The following is a 20,266-nucleotide window of genomic DNA, read 5'->3' as shown; positions in this document are numbered from 1 at the left end:
GAAAAGAATTATACTTTATACTCTTATCGCAAAGGAGGGCTTAAAATATCCAGAATGAAAAGAGAATAGAGGATATCACTAAGAATTTCAAACTGGTGAAGCAGGTTTTAAACATCCCGTATCGACCTTATCGCCACAGTTTCTCATCTTTTTAAGTTCCTTCAGCGGTAACTGTAAGTGTGGTGGTGGTACAGAAAGTTTAGGAGTAAGTGGCTGAGGAGAGTTGGCTGGGGTTGACCTCAGAGGGGCCCCTGTGTTAGTTCTTAGGCTTATGAAAGATGGCGAAACAGACTTCAGTAGTGACCTTCTAGCTACTAGAAACTTGGGTGTTTCTTAGATTACTCTTTACCCTTCTCTGTGCTATCTGTATATCTCTATCAAACATTAAACATGTCTGACATGAGAGGCGTGATGTACTCCCCACCCCATCCTCCTCGGTCCACCTTTCACACAGTAGCCTAAGCCAGAAATAATTGCAGCACCCTTGGACCCACTTTCGTAGTGCACTTTGAATTAGTCACTCAGGCATTTTGATTTTATTTCATAAATTTATTTGCATGTATGCATTCCTCTCCCTCTGTCAATGATCACTGCGTATCCTTGAATATTATGAAGCAAAGTTCCCTTCGTTCTGCAAAATTACCCCTCAGAAAAGAGGAGGTCTTGTTATATTGGCGTCAGTACAAAGCCTCTGTTATTACTGGGTGCTTTCCAAACTGCTTTATTTTAAACAGCAGAGCACTGTGTGAGGAAGACACATTAGCCCAAAATGACCTTGTTTAATGTGGTTAGATATTTATGGAGGGCTCCTGACAATTTTTTTTTTTCAAAGGATGCAGTAGCCTTTAAAATAGTGTGGGTATTTAATTCCTGGAATGTATTCTCATAATTGCAAAATGTAAAATGTCATTACAAACAAACATTTTTACCAAAAAACCAATACAAAACAAAAAACACCCCCATACTGTCAGGAATTAGGATTATAGAAAGTATAAATATGCACCTACAGGCCAAATAAAAAGTAAGCTATCTTAACTTTTACCAAATATCTATAGCTTAGGACATTTCTAGTGATGGCATCAAAGATTCCACAAGGGCTATATTTCCAGTGAAGATGGATATGCTTCAGAAAATAGTCATAGGACTGAAAACTGACCTGAGATGATACACACAGAGATATCAGACATGCATGTTAAGTGTTTGAATCAAATTGAGACGTGGATGGAGAAAAAAGTATATTTAAGTTTTATGTTATATTTCACTTATATAACTGAAAATAACGAATACCATGATCTCATAAACAATTGTACATTTAGAAAAATACATAAATCACAAATATATAGCTCAGGGAATTTTCACAAAGCACACAGTGGAGACCAAGAATCAGAACATCACCGGCACGAAAATGCTCCCTCTTGCTCCCTGCCAGTCCTCGCCTGCCTGCCTCCCACTGCCATGTGCATGAAGTGTGAATAGTTTCCTGTCTTCTAGCATCACAGATTAGTTTTGCTTGTTTTGAACTTTTCATAAATAGAATTATTCCGTAATTACCACTTTGTCGGCTGGCCTCTTTTCTCTATATTTGGGGAACTTACCTATGTTCGTTACATTTAGTTTTTTGACATAGTTACGTAGATTTCATTTTTTTTCGAACAACCACAGCTCATCCCTTCTACTATGATAGAAGCCTGTGTTGTTTCCAGTTGGGGGCTATTATGAATAGTGCTGCTCTTAGGATTTTCCTATATGACTTCTGGTGACTAAATGACAAGCATTTTCTTGGGGTGGGATTTATAGGCCACAAGGCATGCCTTCATCAGCTCTGGCAGAACCTGTCAAACAGTTCTCTAAAATGGTTGTCCCAATTTACACATCCATCAGCAAAGAGGAGAGTTCCTTCCTCCGGATTCTTGCCTCCTCTTGGTGTTTCCTGTCTTTTTTCCCTTAGCCATTTTGATGGAAGAATATTGGTATTGCATTAGGACATCATTTGATTTCCCTGGTGACTAATTTTCTTGACCGCTTTCTCATATATTTGTCATTAGGATATCTTTAAGTGCCTACTCATATTCTTTTTCACTTCCCACTCTTTTGCACTTCCTTAAAATTTTGTACATTTCAGGTGGAAAAAATAACTTTTTTATTGGATTTTTATTAGCAAAACTGTTATCTCATATCCAGGCAAAATGGAAGTTTAACCTTCATGTTATTTTATTTTAGGTTATCACAGGGACCTCTTAACTAATCTATCAACCTCTGCCCTCTTGAATTCTCTATCGTCCGTTGACCCATAAAGTTATTTTTTTACAACCATATCGATCTGGTCACATCCTTTGCAGCCCTATCTCATTATTGTCTCCCCCACCCTGATTACCCACCTTCCTATGAACCGTAACTAAATGTAGTGTTTCCAGAACTCATAAAAGTTCATGGAGAGTGAGTGGGGCACACTTGCTAAATATTCCGATAATCAGACCTCTTCCCTGGAAGTTCTGGTTGAGTAGCTTCAGGGTGGACCAAGGGGTCTGTGCTGTAACCAGCTCTCCTGGTTATTCCCATCTTCAGAGAAGTGTGAGAAATGCCACCAACAGGTTGTTTTCTTTTCTGACCTATGACTCTTAACATGTTCTTGCTCCACAGTCTAGATTTTTCTCTGTCCTTCCTCCATTGTCATCTTTTAACATCCACACAGATGTCAGCCCTGGGAGTCTATCTTCACTCCCACAGGCTGAGTAAATACTCTGCTATCAGCAAATGCTTATTCCTAATCCTCCTCACAAACCTATTCCGCCAGCGCCAGCGGCCTTTCCCATCTAGTCTCAGCTGATAACACACACTGGTTTCATCTTCAGTGTAAATGCAGAATCTGCCAGAGCTTGCACACTGACCCTGTTTATCAATACCTCAGGCCCAGATTTCTGCAGAAGCTTGCTACTGACTGGTTTCCGTGACTGCATCTTGCCCACTGCTGTCAGAGTGATCATTATTTTAAACTCTAAGTCAACATTACATGTTCCTTCTCAGAACACTCCAGTGGCTCCACATTTCTCTCAGAGTAAAATCTAGATGTCACTAGGTTCTGGAAGGCCCATCGCAATCTGCCCCCTTCTCCACCTTTACCCTTTGACCTTCCGGGCTCGCTCTCAGTAACACTGGCCTCCTGCTGTTGTTAGAACACTTCCAATATTCTTGCAGCCAGGGCTTTTGCATTGCCTGTTCCTTCTAGTAGAAGGGAAGACCCCAGAGGTCTGTAATACTCTTTAATTTTTTTCAAGTCTTGGTTCAAATGACTTTTCAGTTAGTCCTGCTTTGACTACACTGTTTAAAAATGAGGTCTGACCCATCTTTCCCAACAATCCAATCTCATCTTGCTCCTTCCTCCCTCCCCATGGCACTCACTAACTTCTAATATACTATTAATTAGGTTTATTATCGTTGCTCTCTCTCTGCTGGAATATGAGCTCCCAAAGGTAGAGATTTTTTTTTTGTACTGTTGTGCTCACGACGTATTCCCAAATTTCAGAGCAGTGCCTGGCACATGGTAACTGTTCAATTAATATTTGTTTGATTTATTTAATATTCAGGATGCAATGCATAAAAGATCTTATATAATATCTTTTTATCAGCCAGATTTTTATGAAACGTCTTCCAAGATATGTTTCATATTTAGACATTTTGAATCGAAAACGACATTGGGAGTTTGGATGAATATGGGACTTGTGGACTTCTGCATTGATTTGAAGGAAAAGCCAGGTGTAGCCCAGCTCATTCTGCCCTGCTGGTGGGTATCTCTGGATAACAAGTTTATACAATGTACGCGCTCCTCTTAGGAGTTCATACTCAATTACTAGATTTTAGGTCATTTCCTCATTGCTGGCATTATTAGATAACTTATGAAAATTGAATGTCTTTTATATTTGGTTCAGGCACATCTAGTTTTACAAGTATATGCATAAATTCATAGTCCCATTATAAAACCAGTGTCTTTTGGACATTCTAGCTCATCTCAAGGGCATTCTTATATATCCTTAGATCAATTTTGGGTGACCAGAAATCTAACCCTCTTTCTCTCTTTCACATGCATTATTTCCTAAAATACTGTGATGGAGTTCAGATGAAATCTGACTGCTAGATAAGAAGAATAGTACTGTACAGAGTATATTTATATACCTCTAAAATTAGAGGTATATAAATATACTCTGTACAGTACTTTTGAGGTATATAAATATACTCTGTACAGCACTTTTGCTTCTATTACTCTAAAATTAGAGGTATATAAATATACTCTGTACAGTACTTTTGAGGTATATAAATATACTCTGTACAGCACTTTTGCTTCTATTACTGTAAGTTTTTAAGTTTCTATTATGTGTGCATGTGTGTATGTGTGTGTGTGTATACACACACACGCATACACACATGAATATACTTTTACATGTAATTTTGTAGAGTACAACATTTTTATGGGACAGGAGGATTGTTTTTTCTCAGTGTACAAAGAAATTGTGTTTAAAAATCTACTGACTCAGCAGGTCATTATGTCACCCCTGCTCATCTAACCTTTAGTGATCTCTGTCTTCTTACCTTTTTCCTTGTCTTAGCCTTTTCTAGCAACTTGAATTTATTGATTATAAGCTTTTCAGAAGAGTAAATCCTACACTTTAGCATCTCCCAGGGTGCCTGGAACACTGCCGAGTTGTAATATAATAGTTCTGAGCAGCTAAGAGAAGAATCCTTTCATGAGGAGTGAATAGATTTCATTTAATAATAATGATTATTAGTGGCTCACCGCTTGGCTTGAAAGAATGCCAAAAAGAAAACTCATATGAAGAAATATAGTCAGCTAATATAATACTTGTTTGAAAAAGCCAAATCTCAATTAGATGATGTCATGAGGGAAAGTCTTGGTATAGTTTTATCCAAAATAGAAAAGACAGTTAAGCACCAATTCAGATCATGGTTAAAATTTCCATTTAAATGACTTTGTCAACTGTACGCATAGAAAACTTAAAAATAGACATTTGTGTGAACTATTATAGGAACTTTATTGTGCAGTAAAAAAATATTTCAATTGTCAAGTGATAGAAAAATACCTAATTAGACTGTTCTTTTCTCTCTCAGCATCCCGAAAGTGTCTATATTTCAGGGCCGTTATTTAACTAATGCTAATCTTATGAGCCTGTATATCAACAGATACATTTATATTTAATCTCTATTCTGTCACCTGTTTATTTTTTGGGATATGTGAGTACTAATGAGCCAACAAATGTGGAAATTCAGTTTAAAAATGCTGGAGACGTAAAGGATGGGAGGCAAATGAGGAAAAAAATGAGATTTTTTAAATGTACCCATTCATGTAACAAGTGTTATTGAGTACCACCAGATATTAGGAAGGGGATTGGGACTGAAATGGCAGTGAGGATTTGGGATATAGAAGAGAAGGAAAAAGGAGATAGCCAGTCCTCGCCTTTAAGGCACATACAGTTTATTCATTTGTTCATTCATGTATTCCTTATCCATTGAATGCTTACAGTCACTTTACCAGGGATACAATGGTGAGATAAAACAAACCAGAAATTCTTGCCCTGACTGAGCTCATATTCTAGTGGGATAGAAAAACAGTAAATAAGACATATAAGTAAAAAATACTGTAGAGTCTTAAGCGCTAAGGAGAAAAAGTAGAAAAGGAGACTGGAGTCATTGAGAGTGGAAAGCAGGTTGCTATTTTAGTTCGGTTGTCCAGGCAAGGACTTGTTGAGAAATTATCTTTCTAGTCAAGATCTGAGGGAAGTGAGGGAGCGACTTGTGCAGGTACATGGAGAAGTTACAGTGGAAGCACTAGGAAGAGACACTACAAGGTACTGAGGTGAAAGTGGCTTGTTCAGGGAATAACAAGGGGACTGCTGTGTCTAGAGCAGGGTGATCAGGTGAAGCCATGAGAGGGCTTTGGGTTCCACTCTGTAATGAGAAGTCATTGGAGGGTTTTGCCCCCCGGTCTTAGAACGTGAATATGTAATTTAGTAAAGGGAGTTAACCATAAGAAAAGGTTAATTAATAATTAAATTCAGCTATAAATTGTCAAGCAGACTGGAAAGGTTGAATTGTACTGGAAGATGTACAACTGGGATTGAGTGAGAAGTAAAAGTCAGACTTAATGTTTAAGCAGTTATCTGTAAGAGGTTATAAAGATGGATGCAGAACTCTAGGAAAGAGTCCGGGGGAGACACTGAAGACAGCCTTCGGGAAGCCGTTGCCTACCTGCTCACAGGGGCTGGAGGAAGGATTCAGTGAGCTCCTCAAAATGATACTATTATTTGTACCCCTTCTATTTTCTTTTACTTAGTTGTTTTATGTGGGTTGTTTTCTAAGGAGTTCTGCATTTTTTCACAGAGTTTTCATGAGGTCAAACTATGAAACAAGGAAGGAAAGATAATTTGAAAACTGTATCTACGATGTCTATGTTAAAGACCAAGTCGTTCTCCAGAGGAGGGGGGTGGGTGAGTGGCTGGCCTTCACCCCACTTCTAGCAGGTTAGAACCACAACCGAGAGCTGTTTTTAAAGACTATACTAAATATCTACGATTTTAGGCATCAAAATCAAAACAAACCTCATAAGTACTATGTTTGGGGAACTATTTTGATTTTATTTATTTTCCTTTTTTGTCATTGCTCTTACCGTCTGACTTAAAACTCTTCATCGATAATTACCAAAAGCACAAATTTCATTTGTGCTTTATTTTTATTATATGTTCATTTTTATTTTTATTATATGTAAAATGATAGAGATACCTGCAAATGTTAATATTTTCACAGGTTGACTTGTGTGGCTTTCATAGCAAGCCTCAGCTTTTTCTTTTCTTTTTTTAAATAAAGATAAAACTTTACATTATTATCAGGGCTGAAAGCAAAATTTCATGGGCTGTTGCTTTTGCCAAAAAAACATTGTCCTGTCTTTGTTTAAGGTGTTAAAACACTTAGCAATGTTTTCTGTCTAATTTTAGAGAGTTACTTTCTAATTCTGAATTGGAGCAGTTTGGCCCCAAATGTCATGGATATATATATTTTGCCCATAAGTGGATGTATACAGCTAATTTCTCTTGTGACTGTCAGATGGAAGTCAGAGTTAAAGTGGAAAATTGCTATAGGGAGCTGACATGTTTTTAAACTCTTGAGTGCTTAAAGGTGGAATCAAAACCTCTTTCCATTCTCAACTGCATGGAAAATATTAAACTTCTTTTCAGTAGGCAGGGTAGATCATGAGTATTACGGATTTTCCTCTTTTTCTCATGAGTTCTTGTGATTCAAAATCTATCCCTTAATGTTATTCTGCGTTAGAGATTTTAAATGCCGAGATTGAACCACTATTACTTATTTATTTATTTTACTTATATTTCTTTAACCTGGTTTGGTGTTGTGAGAATATTCATTATATGCTATTTTTTGTTGCAAAGGTTCTTGCAGTATTAGTTCATCTTGACTGATGCCCTTGACTTGAGAGTATAAATAGAAAAATAGAGATAGGTGACAAGGATTGATTAGCAATCCCCCTTCTAAGCAAAACAGTAGACCTATCTAGATAAATCACTAGCTCAAAAGCCTGGAGAATGCATTTTAAAAGAATTACAGGTAGAGTGTGTGTGTGTGTGTGTGTGTGTGTGTGTGTGTGTGTGTGTGTCTGTATTTAATTGATAGGGAAATTTTCTAGAAGAGCTACAAGGACACAAAGATTGTATCTGATCTGTTTTACTGTCCTTCAATTCTTATCAAAAAATTGCATATGAGTTCTACCAAGCTGTTGGAATGATTATTTGCTTTTTTAAAAAAAGTGAATTGTTTTTTTTAGTGAAAGCAAACAAATCAAGAGCTTATACCTTTTCAAAAAATATATATATTTATATATACACACACGTATATATACACATATAAGCATATGTATACACATATACATATTTATTTTTTTACTTTGTTATTATTAGACTTTAATTGTAGGGTTGAAAGGACTCAATTGCTACTCTGGTACTTATGTCATCATAGCACATAGGTGAAAAAAAATGTTTTAGTATTTTTCTAGCATTTACTTTGTGCCAGGCAATGTTTTAAGTGTTTGATATATATTAACTCCTTGAAACCTGACATCCACCCAAAGAGATAGGTACTGTCATTATCCCCATATACCGTACATGGAAACTGAATTCAAAGAAGTTCAGCAACTTGCCTCTTAAGGGATGAATCTAAGGTTTGAACTCAGACACCGGTCTGTACTCGCAACCATCATGTTACCACCTGGCTCTTTCCCTTTCTTTCTAGAATTTCCAGTTCTATGGATTAATTTTCACTCTTATGTTCATTTATCTAACGTGGTTTCCTCAGCTTCCAATTTAGGGCTGCTTTTCGGTTTTCCTTTTCCTGACAAAGCACTGATGAGGACAAGCACCTCAACCTTCCACCAGTCACTGCTGCCCTTTCACATTCCTCCTGGGTGATTGTCTCCAACTTTCAAGCCATCTCTGCATCCTTAAGTTATATTACATCAAAACTAGGAGCTGATGCTATAATAATGGCTTGACCAGTTCTGAGTAATTTAATAGTACAATTAATTCATGGTTTCTGCATATATCCTCTATTTCTGTTTACTACATCTTGTTTTTTACTGCATTTGCAAATTTCATTCTTGCCTTAGGTCTTGCTATTATCGATGCCATTTTATATATTCATGAATATGTCTCAGATTTCCCAAGACCTTTGCATTTGGACTGTAATCCACAAACATGTTCGCGTCTTTGTGGACATCATATAGCATCTATTCTAGTGATTTATGAAAGTTCATAACTGTACATCCTAGGATCTTTCAGCTCTTGGGACACACTACTATTAATATGCTGAATGTGTAAATTCTCATTGAGCGTAAAGCTGTCAAAGACAGTTGTGTGATTCAGTATGATAAATGGACACTATGGACCAGCTGTTGGCACATTTCCTGACTGCATTTCAGGGAGAGTATAAGAAAGAATGGAGCACCATCTCCCACCCTCAAACACCCAGTGCCGCTCACCCTATCCCCCACATGCTCTCTCTACTTGGCATAATCTACTGGACACTTTACTCTTATTGAAGATGAAATCATGCTGATGAGTTTTCTGCTTTCCAGGCCAAAGATAATCATTACCTGATTACTGAGTCCCATACAACACTTGAGTTTACAATAGCGAGTTTACAGTGATTGCTGCTGTATATTATTAATGATTGTAATTTGTAGATACACCTTTTCCCTGCTATCCTTACCTTTCCACAACAATGTTTAATATCTAGAGTCTGAGGTAGCTGGGGATAGGTGGCGAGCAGTCCTCTCATATACATCTTCTTGACCGTGATGCAGTTTGTTTGTTTGCTTGTTTGTTTATTTGTTTTAACCATGGGTGTTTCTAGGCTGTAATTGTTTCCCCCTAATGGTCCTGACATCCTCAGGACCCCTTGCAGCAACCTCAGTTCCACTGGAGCAAGATCTCGACTACTTTGCCTTTTGCTTGCTTTGAAAGTGACGCACATTGTTGGCTAAAATCATCTATAATATGCCCAATTAGTGCACCAAGATTCCCTTTTAAGTGTCATGTTTATGTACCTATGTCCTTCTACCCAGACTGTGGGAACTTTGGCTAGTAGCCTGGAGATGAGGGGGTGTTTTTCCTTCCAGCTGGGGAATTTAGATGTTCCTTGCAACAAAGCTTTTTGGAGTACAGCTCCGAAAGTGGAGTTTCATACCTCTGTGCTTTGTCCCTGTGATGTCCTCCAGAAGTACCTTCCTTCTGTGGTACCCGTGTCTGCCAAATTGCTCCTCACTTTCAAAGCCAACCAAGAGATCACCACCTCTGAGAAGTCTTCCCTTACCCCTTTTACATCCGGAGCTCATCTCTGTCTTTCTTTGGGCTTAAATATACTTTCATTATGCCAAATGTGTTTATCTCTGATTATTTACAAATTACCTAACCTATTTCCCATGTTAGACTTGAGCTTCTTCAGGCCAAGGCCCATGTCTATTCATTTTGCATTTCTACTGGTAATGTGCCAAGTATGTAGTAGGTGGTTAGTAAACACAGAGTTGTATTGGATTCTTTTATAGTAATAGCACTGGGAGAATGGGGTCATCTGAGGAATAGAATAGGAGCCTGGGTGGAGAAAGGGGTTGGCAGGGATCATAGTATGACTAATGGGAAGCTGCGGATGAGGGAAGAGATGAGATTGGGGCTGGCATGCTATCAGGGATGACACCATACTAGTTTGGGTGGTGGCAGGCATTTGAAGAGTTCTGGACAGAGATGTTAGCGGAGGTGTGAGTAGAAGAATTAGGGGCTATGGTAGTCGTAGATGGAGTCCCAGGAATGGAAGGTTTATATAGGATGACAAGACAGGAGATGTAGTGTGGGAAGGTGGGGGACCTAGGAGATGATGGCCATACTGGAAGTTGGACAGCAGTAGTGGCAGCTGTGACAATGGGGAAAGGGTGGGAAGAGGCACAAGGCATTCCTTGTGCAGCAAGGGGTTGTTGCAGGTGTGTGGGAGGGGAGTTGCTGTGACTGTGGCACTTTTGATGGCCAGTCATTTTGGACAGTTGTGTATGCTGTGCATGGTCAGTCAGCGATTGATGATTAAATTGTGTCTTAGGCAGGCGTGGGGAGCTAGGGACTGATGAAAGAAATAGATGACAGGTTTGGCTTAGCTTGCCAGGGAATGAGATCATATGTGACCATAATGCTGAACAAACAGGATTCAAAGGCTACATCAGAAATTTACTTTGTTCTCTCCTCCTTTCCCCTCATTGCCCGTTAAAACCACTCTGTGGGGCTGCGTTTTCTTTCCCTGGATGAAATGTAGGACAGTCCTCTTTCAGAGGGGAAAAAAAAATCTTCTTGTATTACAATTATGTAATGTGATAAATATGGCTATGTTAGCAATCATGTTACAATATATAAATGTTTTAAGTACCTGAAACTTACACAAGCTTACATGTCAATTTTATTCAATTAAAAAAAACCAACCTTTTAAGAACTTTTATCCATAAACGCAGTCTTGGTTTAGTAGGTACCATGTCTGGTCCAGTCCAGTGTAATAATACGTATTTTTTTCACTCAGAGGTAGAGCTTCTCCCTCTCCTGCAGCTCCTGTTTGCTGTAGACATGAAGCCTCTAATAGAGATGAGAGTTCTGATGGGCCTCTTCGTATTTCCCCCTAACGCATCTTCTCTTTCTCTCTGACTCACTGGGCGATTCTGGCTTCTTCATAGTAGACTGAATAGCGATGATAAAATGCAGAAAGATCTTAAAGCGTGACATCACTCTGCCATCGTTTTCTTTTGGCCATGGCAGATGCTAACACAACCTGTTCTTTTGTGGGCACTTCTGTAGGGTTTTTTTGGAATGTGTCTCTCCCTCTTTCATTTCTGTGGCTCTCTCACCTATGTTTTTCTTGATATGGAGAAATACACCTTCTCCTTCACTCCAGTGGTTTGTTGCTGACGCAGTGACACACGCAGCCTTGATTCAGATTCAGATGTTGACTTGGCAGGACTCACGGGCCATGTAGGTGGAAACACCCAGTAGGCGGTAGGAAATGCTCTTCTAGTGCCTAAAAGAGGTAGAGGCTAGAAATATACACACATGGCGGGTAAAAGCTATGCAGATGATGGTTGAAATCATAGGAGTGAATGTGGTTGCCCAGGAAGAGATGGAGACCCTCACAGAGATGCTCTCATTTAAGAAACAGGAGAAGGAAAAGGAGCTGGCAGAGAAGATGGCAGCATCTTCCAGGTGTTTGGTTCTATAAAGGGGCAAACAGTATAGAAAAAGTCAGCCCAGAATTATGTAGATTATTGTTTATTTTTTTCCTCAGAATGTGGAACTTGTAAATATATGTATTTTTTTTAATTACAAAAAGACTGTGATATCCTCCTGTTTTGAAAATTGATGTTAATTTTCTTTTAGAATTTCTAATTCTTTGAAGACCAATCTTAACTCTTTTTTTTTCCTAGTTGTGTATGAACACAGATCAAGATTAGAGAAATCCTTGCAAAAGGAAAGACTTGAACACAAGAAAGCAAAGGAAGGTAAATAAATAATTTAATTTGTGCTTTGTTTTTGTCATATCCTTGTTTGAAGAATCATGTATTTTCTTTACTATTTTTTGCTAAGAAATTTCTCAAATCAACACAAAGTCAGTTTTATACGTGAACAGAGAGATACCAAGCAATCTGCTATGCATTGCACAATAAAATAATTCCCGCTTAAAACTGGATTTAGAATCTTTCATTGAGTTTGTACCATCTTGCAGTAGTTCATATGTTGACTACACATATTATTTCAGAAATAAACAGCTTTTCATCTGAATATTATACACGTTACTAATACTTGGAACTTTTGTATACAGATATATAGGAAGTAACGACATGTATTGTCTAGAATATGACAAATTTGAAATATATATGCATATATATACATGTTTATAACATGATAAATCGATCACATTGTGCAATGTCTTTTATGAACCAAACCTGTTTTTATCTTGTGAAGGATTTTATTGGACAGCCAATTGGTTGTTTGAAAAATTGACATTTAGCACAGGTATTAGGCCATGGTATGATTTTTATCAGAATTTTTTAAATAAAGCATAGGCTTTATACAGTTTGTGATTTAATGTTACCTAAATTTATAGTTTTACTTATTCAGATTTTGTGATAGATCTTGACATTTAAGTTAAGTTTTCTATCTGATTAACTTGGTGGATAGAAGAGAGAATAGGAGGGTATTATTGGTTAGGACATTTTACTGACCCTTATGTAAAGAATAGAAGTTTAACAACATTAGAATGTTTTGATAGGATTTGAATTTTCCTTGTCTTCAAATGCAGTGATTTTATAGGGCCATCTAGTGGATCATATAGTTTAAAAGCATTAAAGATGGTTTCAATAGCTTGAATTCTTTTCAGGTCCTGAATGATTTTATTGTGCCATCTAGTGGATAGCAAAAAATATTTAGGTGTGTTTTTTAATTTCAAGGAGAGTTAATCACAGAGTGCACATTATAAATGTCCTTTTAATCACTTGGTTATAAAGAGAAAAATTACATAATAGTTTTTTTCCAACTGTTTCTAAAGCTTTAAAAGGCAAAATAAAGTATATAGATCACGAAGTAGATTGTTTTAAACTTAGAATATTTTTTTTGTAAGTCTGAGTAAACTTTGCCTTTATCATTTTAGATGTTTAAAAATGTCACAATAAATTAACTTACACTTCATTTCCTTATTTTTTTTCTAGATTTTCTTGTTTATAAGTTAGAAGCACAAGAAACACTAAATAAAGGAAGGGTAAGTTGTTTTTTTTTTTTTTTTCCTTAAATTTTCTTATGAAACTTAGAGGAGAAGGAAATGTAAAATCTTTTATTCTGTTGATCATTAGAATTGTAAGGCTAAAATACATTTTTTTTGCTACCAAAAAATTCCAAGAGTAAGACTTAAAAAAAATGTTCTTTTAAATCCTGCCATTGCTTATGATAATAATATAAATGATATTTGTTTTGGTTTGCCTTTGCACATTACTGCTACTTCCACATACATTACTGTGTAACATGTAACACAGTACCTGACATGGAGCCATCATTCAAAAACATTTGTGCAATGAATGAATGAATGAATGATATTGGCATTAAACAAAATTTAAGTCCAAATCAACTAGAGAAAAGCAAGTCTTTCTCTTACTCTAAAAAAAGTAAGCATTCATTGAATAAAACATTGATGTTTTGGGGTATTAAAACTGAGAAGAGTCAGTTTCTTGGACAGCTTGGAAACTATCAGCTTTCAACTCTTACTTGCTGCTTTTGAAAGCCCTGACCAAGATTTGTGTGCTCTGTTGTACACTTTATAATGTAATTTCCTTAAAAATTAAAATAGTAAAGCAATAAAATAAAGTGAAGAAGCAAAAATGCAGTTGATTTTAGAAGTGGTGAAAATATTAAAAAGCAGTGATTGAGAGCACACTTGTTCTGGCCATGGGATAAGCAAGGGGTGTGGCGTGTGAGATAGAACAACACAGCACGGGGAGAGAGAACCTTCAGGTGCGCTGTGTACTGACCGGTCATAGCTGCCCAGGGCTGTGGAAATGTGTGCGGTCCACAGGTGAAGGTGCCCCACGGGAACACAGTGATCTGCTGCTGGAACGTGGAATTCAGTAGTAGGCTCAGGTTCAAATTGTAATCCTGGTTCTGCTACCAAAGGAAATGTTCGCCTCTGGCCCGTTTCCTATCCTTTCTCTTTTTCACTCTGTGAAATGGGGTCTCACTGGGGTAAAGTAATTTATGTAAAATTACTTACCCAGTGAAGTTAAAAGGAAAGCACCTTTTTTCTTGCCTCCCTTAAGCCATGCTAAGCTTGTGAGACCTGGTCCTTGTTGGTTTAGCCCTACTTCTTGGGAACATGTGGCACGATGTATTATTATCTCTATGCCATACTGCGTCTCAGGACAAGCTCCTTGGTGCATCTGGGCCTCAGTTCTTCTTCTGACTATGAGAGTGGAAGTAAATCATCTCTGAGGGCCCTGCCAAGCTACTATTTTGTGATTCCATGCCTCTTTTTCATTACTAAAATCTGGCAAACTTCTGGGAATGTTAGAACTTTATTTCTGCTATTATATAAAGAAATGGCCTCAGAGACATCCCAGTTCAAGTGTAGAATTCATTTTCACTTACGCAAGTGAAATAAATGAAATTCTTCTGTTAAGAGTTTTAAGTCGTATTTAGCAAAAGAGCCAGATTTTTATCTTTGTGTTAACTATTTTCTTTTTCAATTTACAGCAAGATTCCAATAGTAGATATAGTGCATTGAACGTGCAACATCAGATGTTGAAAGTAAGTAATTTAAAGTTATCCTTCATGAATGAATGAAAGGATTAGCTAAGTAACTTTAAGCGATTAAGGAAAGTTATAGAAAGTTGATTTGTATTATAATATGGTATATTGAAGTCATATTTGACTAAAAATGATACATAATTGTAGTGCAGTATCCTATTTATCACCTGATTACAAAGAACATCTTTACTTTATTATACATTTTCTCATAAATCAGGCTTTCTAGTGAAATTATTTTTAAATTTGATCTTCTCTTATCCTTTCAGGCTTTTTTTTGTTTGTTTAATTTCTCACAGTGGTTTTTTTTTTTATTTTAGACACACTGGAGGTGGTAGAACTATTAAAATACCTCCTTCGTGTTACTAATATTTAATAAGTGTCCTCTTATCCACCACAGGGACACAACTTATAATTAAAGATTCTCCTTCCTTGGTTCTTGGATAAATTTATTATTGTGTATCAGGAAGGCGAGAGAGAGAGATACTTCATTATTTCTGTCATTCTAGGGATGAGCAGTGTGCCATTACAGCATGCTCCACAGAAAAACCGTGCCATGATCTCCACCCCTCCAAAACCCCATCTTTTCACTTGGTATTGTCTTTCCTCTTGTATCGTAGGGAAAGTGCTTTTTGTTGACAACAGTCCTTTTTCTGTTATCAAGAAAGCAATACACGAATTAAAGCAGACCATTCTTTCACGTGAGGCGTTAGGAAACTAGAATTTATCTACATTGTGATTATAGCATAGTATTATAATCAGCAGTAAGATAAGAATAATTTAATAAACAATCAATGTATTACTTCTCCAAAAGAGAAATGCTTTTTTTTTTTTTCTTTTCTTTAAATTGGGTTGTCAGGAAGGCTAAAAATCAAAGAAGGGAAATCAAAAATGTTAAGAAAACAACAGATTGAAATAGGAAATCTAGCATATCCACAGAGAGGTAATTTTTCCATTAGTTTACCTTGTTTCCACAGTAAAATGAGTACCTGAGAATTTCCCCAAATCTCTCCCTTTTCCATCTCTCATGCTAACTTCTAACTTCTTGTTATTCCCATTGATGTTAAAAATTTAGAAGAAAATTATTTTTGGCCTTAATCCCAAACTATTCATTTGGAATGTAAGGAAAATAGAGGGGAGCTGCACAAATTAAAAGCAACCTGAGGAAAATGAAACCTGCTTCGTCATTTGTTCTTACTTTCGAACAAGAGAAAGGCTATGCTATTGAGAAATAGACTCTGATGTAATTTAGAGAATGCACATCTTTGCTCAAAGGTCTCATCTTTGCAGAGTCAACATGATGAGCTAAAGAAACAGCACAGCGACTTGGAAGAGGAACATCGTCAACAAGGAGAAGACTTCAGTAGGACAGTTAATGACCATAAGCAGAAATACCTACAGCTGCAGCGAGAGAAAGAACAGGAACTTTCTAAGCTAAAAGGTACTGGGAAATCTAACTCGCCAGTACTCATGGAAATAAGTACTCAATGTTTCAGTAGAACAATAGACTTTTGTTTCATTTTTTTTTTTTTTGCATGGTGATTGATTTACATTTATCATGTGGTCTTTTATTATCCACTTATTTCTTTGTAACATTTCACATTTCTCCTTATCTCTTTGGTTTGTTGAGAGAAGCAGAAGAGAATGCTCAGTGTTCTCAACGGGACACATTGGCCATGTTAGGCAGTTCTTTATGTGTGTGTTATGAGACATTTGGCATCTCTGGCCTTCAACCCACAAAATGCTGTCGATGATCCCCAGTCATTGCAATGTTCAAAAATTATGATGGCAAAGAATTTCTAGAAATCTCCAAGGGGGCAGAAAGACTTTCTTTCAGTTGTCAACAGTAGCTTTGAAAAGCTCAGGTTCTAGAGTCAGGTGGCCCTATATTTATAAAATAAGATTTTATCATAGAGAGAAGCTGGGTGATGGGTACTTTTGACCTCTTTGCCCCCCCTTTTTTTGCAACATTGTGTCTATAAGTATTTCAGAATAATAAGTTATAAGAAAAAAGATTGTGCTAATTTACAAAGGGTTTAGGTGGTCTTGTTAGAGCTGGGTTGGCCATCAGCTGATGATACCCAAAAGATTTAGACATGTAGGGACTTTGGCTTCTTGGTGATGTGGCAGGTGTTAAGAGGTCATTAAGACAACAAAACAACTTCTTGGTGCCCAGCACAAAAAGAGAAATACAGTGAATACAGTATTCTTGTCATCAGAAATGGAGAATATATTAATACCTTTGGGGGTAGAGAGAGACTGAGACAGAGACAAAGGGAGAATAAGGAGAAAAGAGAGCAAGAGAAAGCACTATTTATATTGCCAGCTAATTTTTGGAAGAAATATCTCAAGGTGACCTTGACCAACACAGTGTGACAATGCCTTTGATGACAGTTTCACATCAGCAGTGTTTTTTGGTTATGATCCTTAATAAAGCATAGGATTGTAAGTTAAAGCATGCTGTGATAGATGCAGGTCAGTAGTGGCAGACAAAGATTGTACATCCAAGCAGTCTTCGGTAGTTTAATGTGATATGAGAAGAGAATTTAGAATTCCTGGCGAGATGCACTGATAGCATATAAGCTTAGATAATTATTCTTTTCATTATCATCATCATAATAGCTGACACTCAACAGATTTTACCATGTGCCAGAACCAGGTGAAGCTTTTTCATGCAATTATCTTATTTAAGTCTCATAACAACCTGTAAGCAGGTGTTATGTTTAGCCTAATTTAACAAATGAAATCGGGGTCTACTGGTTAAATAACTTACTGAAGGTAAAACAGTCAAGGCATGGGAGCCACTGCCATTGAGTTTATAATCTGAAATTTATTTAAAAGCTAGCAAAGTTTGCATATTTCAAGGGTGTATGTGTGTGTGTAAACTGAAGCCACATCTAGCCAATGACACAATTACAGTCCTCTTGGATTGCCAGTGGTTCTGTTTTGATCTTCGAGAAAATCCATTATCCCAGGTAGGTGAACAACCCAGTCACTGGCCACATCTCCCACCTTGTTCTTGATCTCTCCTCCAAACCCAGGCACAAATTCAGTACTCCCAAGTCAGGCAGGGACTCTAAAGGAGTTAGAGTGGACAGAATATATGCTGAAAGATGGTGACTGGCACTTTCCTTCATTGCCGAGTACCACGCTGGAGACTGAGGGTTTGTCTGCAGGAAGCAGCTGCCGCTTTAGGACAGTTCGCCTAGCACAGGTTTATGCCTGCTGTCCCAGCATAAAAACCAACAGCACCTCCTTTCACTCTCCCATTGGAAAATAAGGTATATGGTCACTTTGCCACCACTCACTTCCACTGCGTGTTGCACATGAGAATTAGTCTAGTGTGGCCAGATTCTTGATTTTGTAAATAGTGACAAATGTCAAATGTGGAAGACACATATAGGCCAATACGGCAGGGGCAAAAAAAAAAAAAAAAAAAAGTTTGTAGCTGCCAGTTCATAACATTTAATGTCCAGATGTAGGGAATATGAGAAATTACCAAGAAGGTAAGAGAGTTGGGTCTAGAATCTGTGAGTTGCTGTGGCCGTACCCTAAAGAGTAGGATTTGAGGTTGGGGAGATATTAGGGCTTCACTGTGATTACCACAGTCTCACATTATAGCCCTAGAAAGATCTTCCCTAGAGCAAGGAATCTGGATCAGTTAAGAGCTCAATGCTAGGAGAATGAAAATATATTTATAATTTTTCAATAGGTAAGTGGTATTTCTCTGTCTCTTATTTCTTGAGTTGCCTTCATAATTGAAATTCCTTTTGGGGACAGTGGAAATTACTTGTCCTCTGAGAAATAGGGTTTATGCTTTCTGATAACTTTATTTTTAATTTGTGAAGAGACTCAAATTTTAGACCCCCCCTGCCCATTACCTTTTATCCCTAAGGGATTACTCATTAACAGAAATACTCCATTTTTAACTCCTGAGTAATTAAAAATCCTTACCTTCTTCTATAGTGTGTAATCTCTTTAAAAGTGTTTCAGCTACTGAACCAGATTATGTGGGGATGCACAAGTGAATCCATGCCCAAGCTGTGTAGTTTTAATAGATTTGGAATATTATATTGTCAAAGTTCAAAACAAATCCTAAAACAAGTTATATGAAGCTGTAGATTTGAAGCATTAGCATCAAAAGCCTAAAAATATCAAGGCTTTATGTGTGATTTTCTTTTTCTAAAATAGAAACTGTGTACAATTTACGAGAAGAGAATAGACAACTAAGGAAAGCGCACCAGGACATACATACACAGCTCCAAGATGTCAAGGTAAAGCAAAGCCATGCGTTTGACTGTTTATAGTGTTTGCCTGATTTACTTTGTGGAATGATTTTAAAAGTGATTCCCTAATTGACCTGTTCTACAAATCCACATTGTCTTTTTGGGCTTGGAATAAACTGAGTGTGCTTAATTCTTTTACCACTTCTGCATCGTAAGCTAAAAAATGGTCTGAAAATCCAAACATGTTCATTAATACTGAAATGATTCTTTTGCTAAATGGTTGCATTTTAATAAGCTTTTTATTTAAAAAGCTTTATTAATAATGAAAGATTTGTTCCTTTGCTCTTGGTTTTATTGTGATTATGATATTTGTGTAGCTCATTTTAGATTTTAGAATACTACGTTAATCATATTCGTCTCTCTACAATTATTTTTAAACTTAACAAATGCTGCAGCAACAACAAAGCAAGCAAGCAACGTTTGGGTGGTCATACCACTGTCAGCCAAAAAAGAATGTGTCTTAGAATGTTAAAACTCAACATGTAAAATTCTTTTTTGTGTAGCAACAGCATAAGAATTTACTCTCCGAGCATGAACAACTTGTAGTGACTTTGGAAGACCACAAGAGTGCGCTAGCTGCTGCACAGGTTAGAAGGGTAGCAGCCTCTATCGGTTCTTTTTTAAAGTCTGCTTAACATTTCTGAATTCCTTTATGCATGCAGTCTCTCAAAAGCCAATCTTTAGTGAGTTCCTTAGCACAGAGCTATCCTGATTCTGAGGATCATGCATACTTTCAGAATTCAATCAAGGGAATATTAAATAAACCTTCGATTATTTTTTGCCACCAATTGTGGAATATATATGATTATTTCAACCCTGCATCAGCCCTTACATTCAGCATTCTAATCCTTGTTTACATCATAGAAATTATTCCATATACATATGGTCTCTTGCCTGTGTTGACTCTTTAGGATTTATAGGATTTTATGATGCTAGCTACCTAAATAAATTATTGTCAGACATTTTTTTTTTTCCCCTCCCTTCCTTGCTCCCATCATTCCAGCCTACTCATACTCCTTTTGGGACTAGGCTTATGTGTTATTGGTCAAATTATAGAAAGAAATGAAGAGCTCTCATGTCAATAGAGAAGGTAAA

At 37.1% G+C, this 20,266-nt stretch overlaps 1 protein-coding gene across 5 annotated transcripts in view; it reads left to right on the top strand.

The window, feature by feature from the left end:
* GOLIM4 (golgi integral membrane protein 4) overlaps positions 1–20,266 on the top strand; it is a 68,910-nt gene that overhangs the window by 28,436 nt on the left and 20,208 nt on the right. For 3 of the 5 annotated variants that reach the window (XM_016148140.2, XM_016148141.2, XM_016148139.2), the window contains exons 2-7: positions 12,023–12,097; positions 13,304–13,353; positions 14,835–14,888; positions 16,176–16,326; positions 19,077–19,159; positions 19,675–19,758. In XM_016148140.2, the coding sequence (XP_016003626.2) occupies positions 12,023–12,097; positions 13,304–13,353; positions 14,835–14,888; positions 16,176–16,326; positions 19,077–19,159; positions 19,675–19,758 (497 nt within the window). The remainder of the gene's footprint in view (positions 1–12,022; positions 12,098–13,303; positions 13,354–14,834; positions 14,889–16,175; positions 16,327–19,076; positions 19,160–19,674; positions 19,759–20,266) is intronic. The other 2 variants (XM_016148143.2, XM_016148142.2) reach the window with 1 other exon arrangement.

The sequence above is a fragment of the Rousettus aegyptiacus genome, unplaced genomic scaffold, assembly GCF_014176215.1.
Source record: "Rousettus aegyptiacus isolate mRouAeg1 unplaced genomic scaffold, mRouAeg1.p scaffold_m13_p_4, whole genome shotgun sequence".
Lineage (NCBI taxonomy): Eukaryota > Metazoa > Chordata > Mammalia > Chiroptera > Pteropodidae > Rousettus > Rousettus aegyptiacus.
This window is presented reverse-complemented; position numbering and strand designations above follow the sequence as displayed.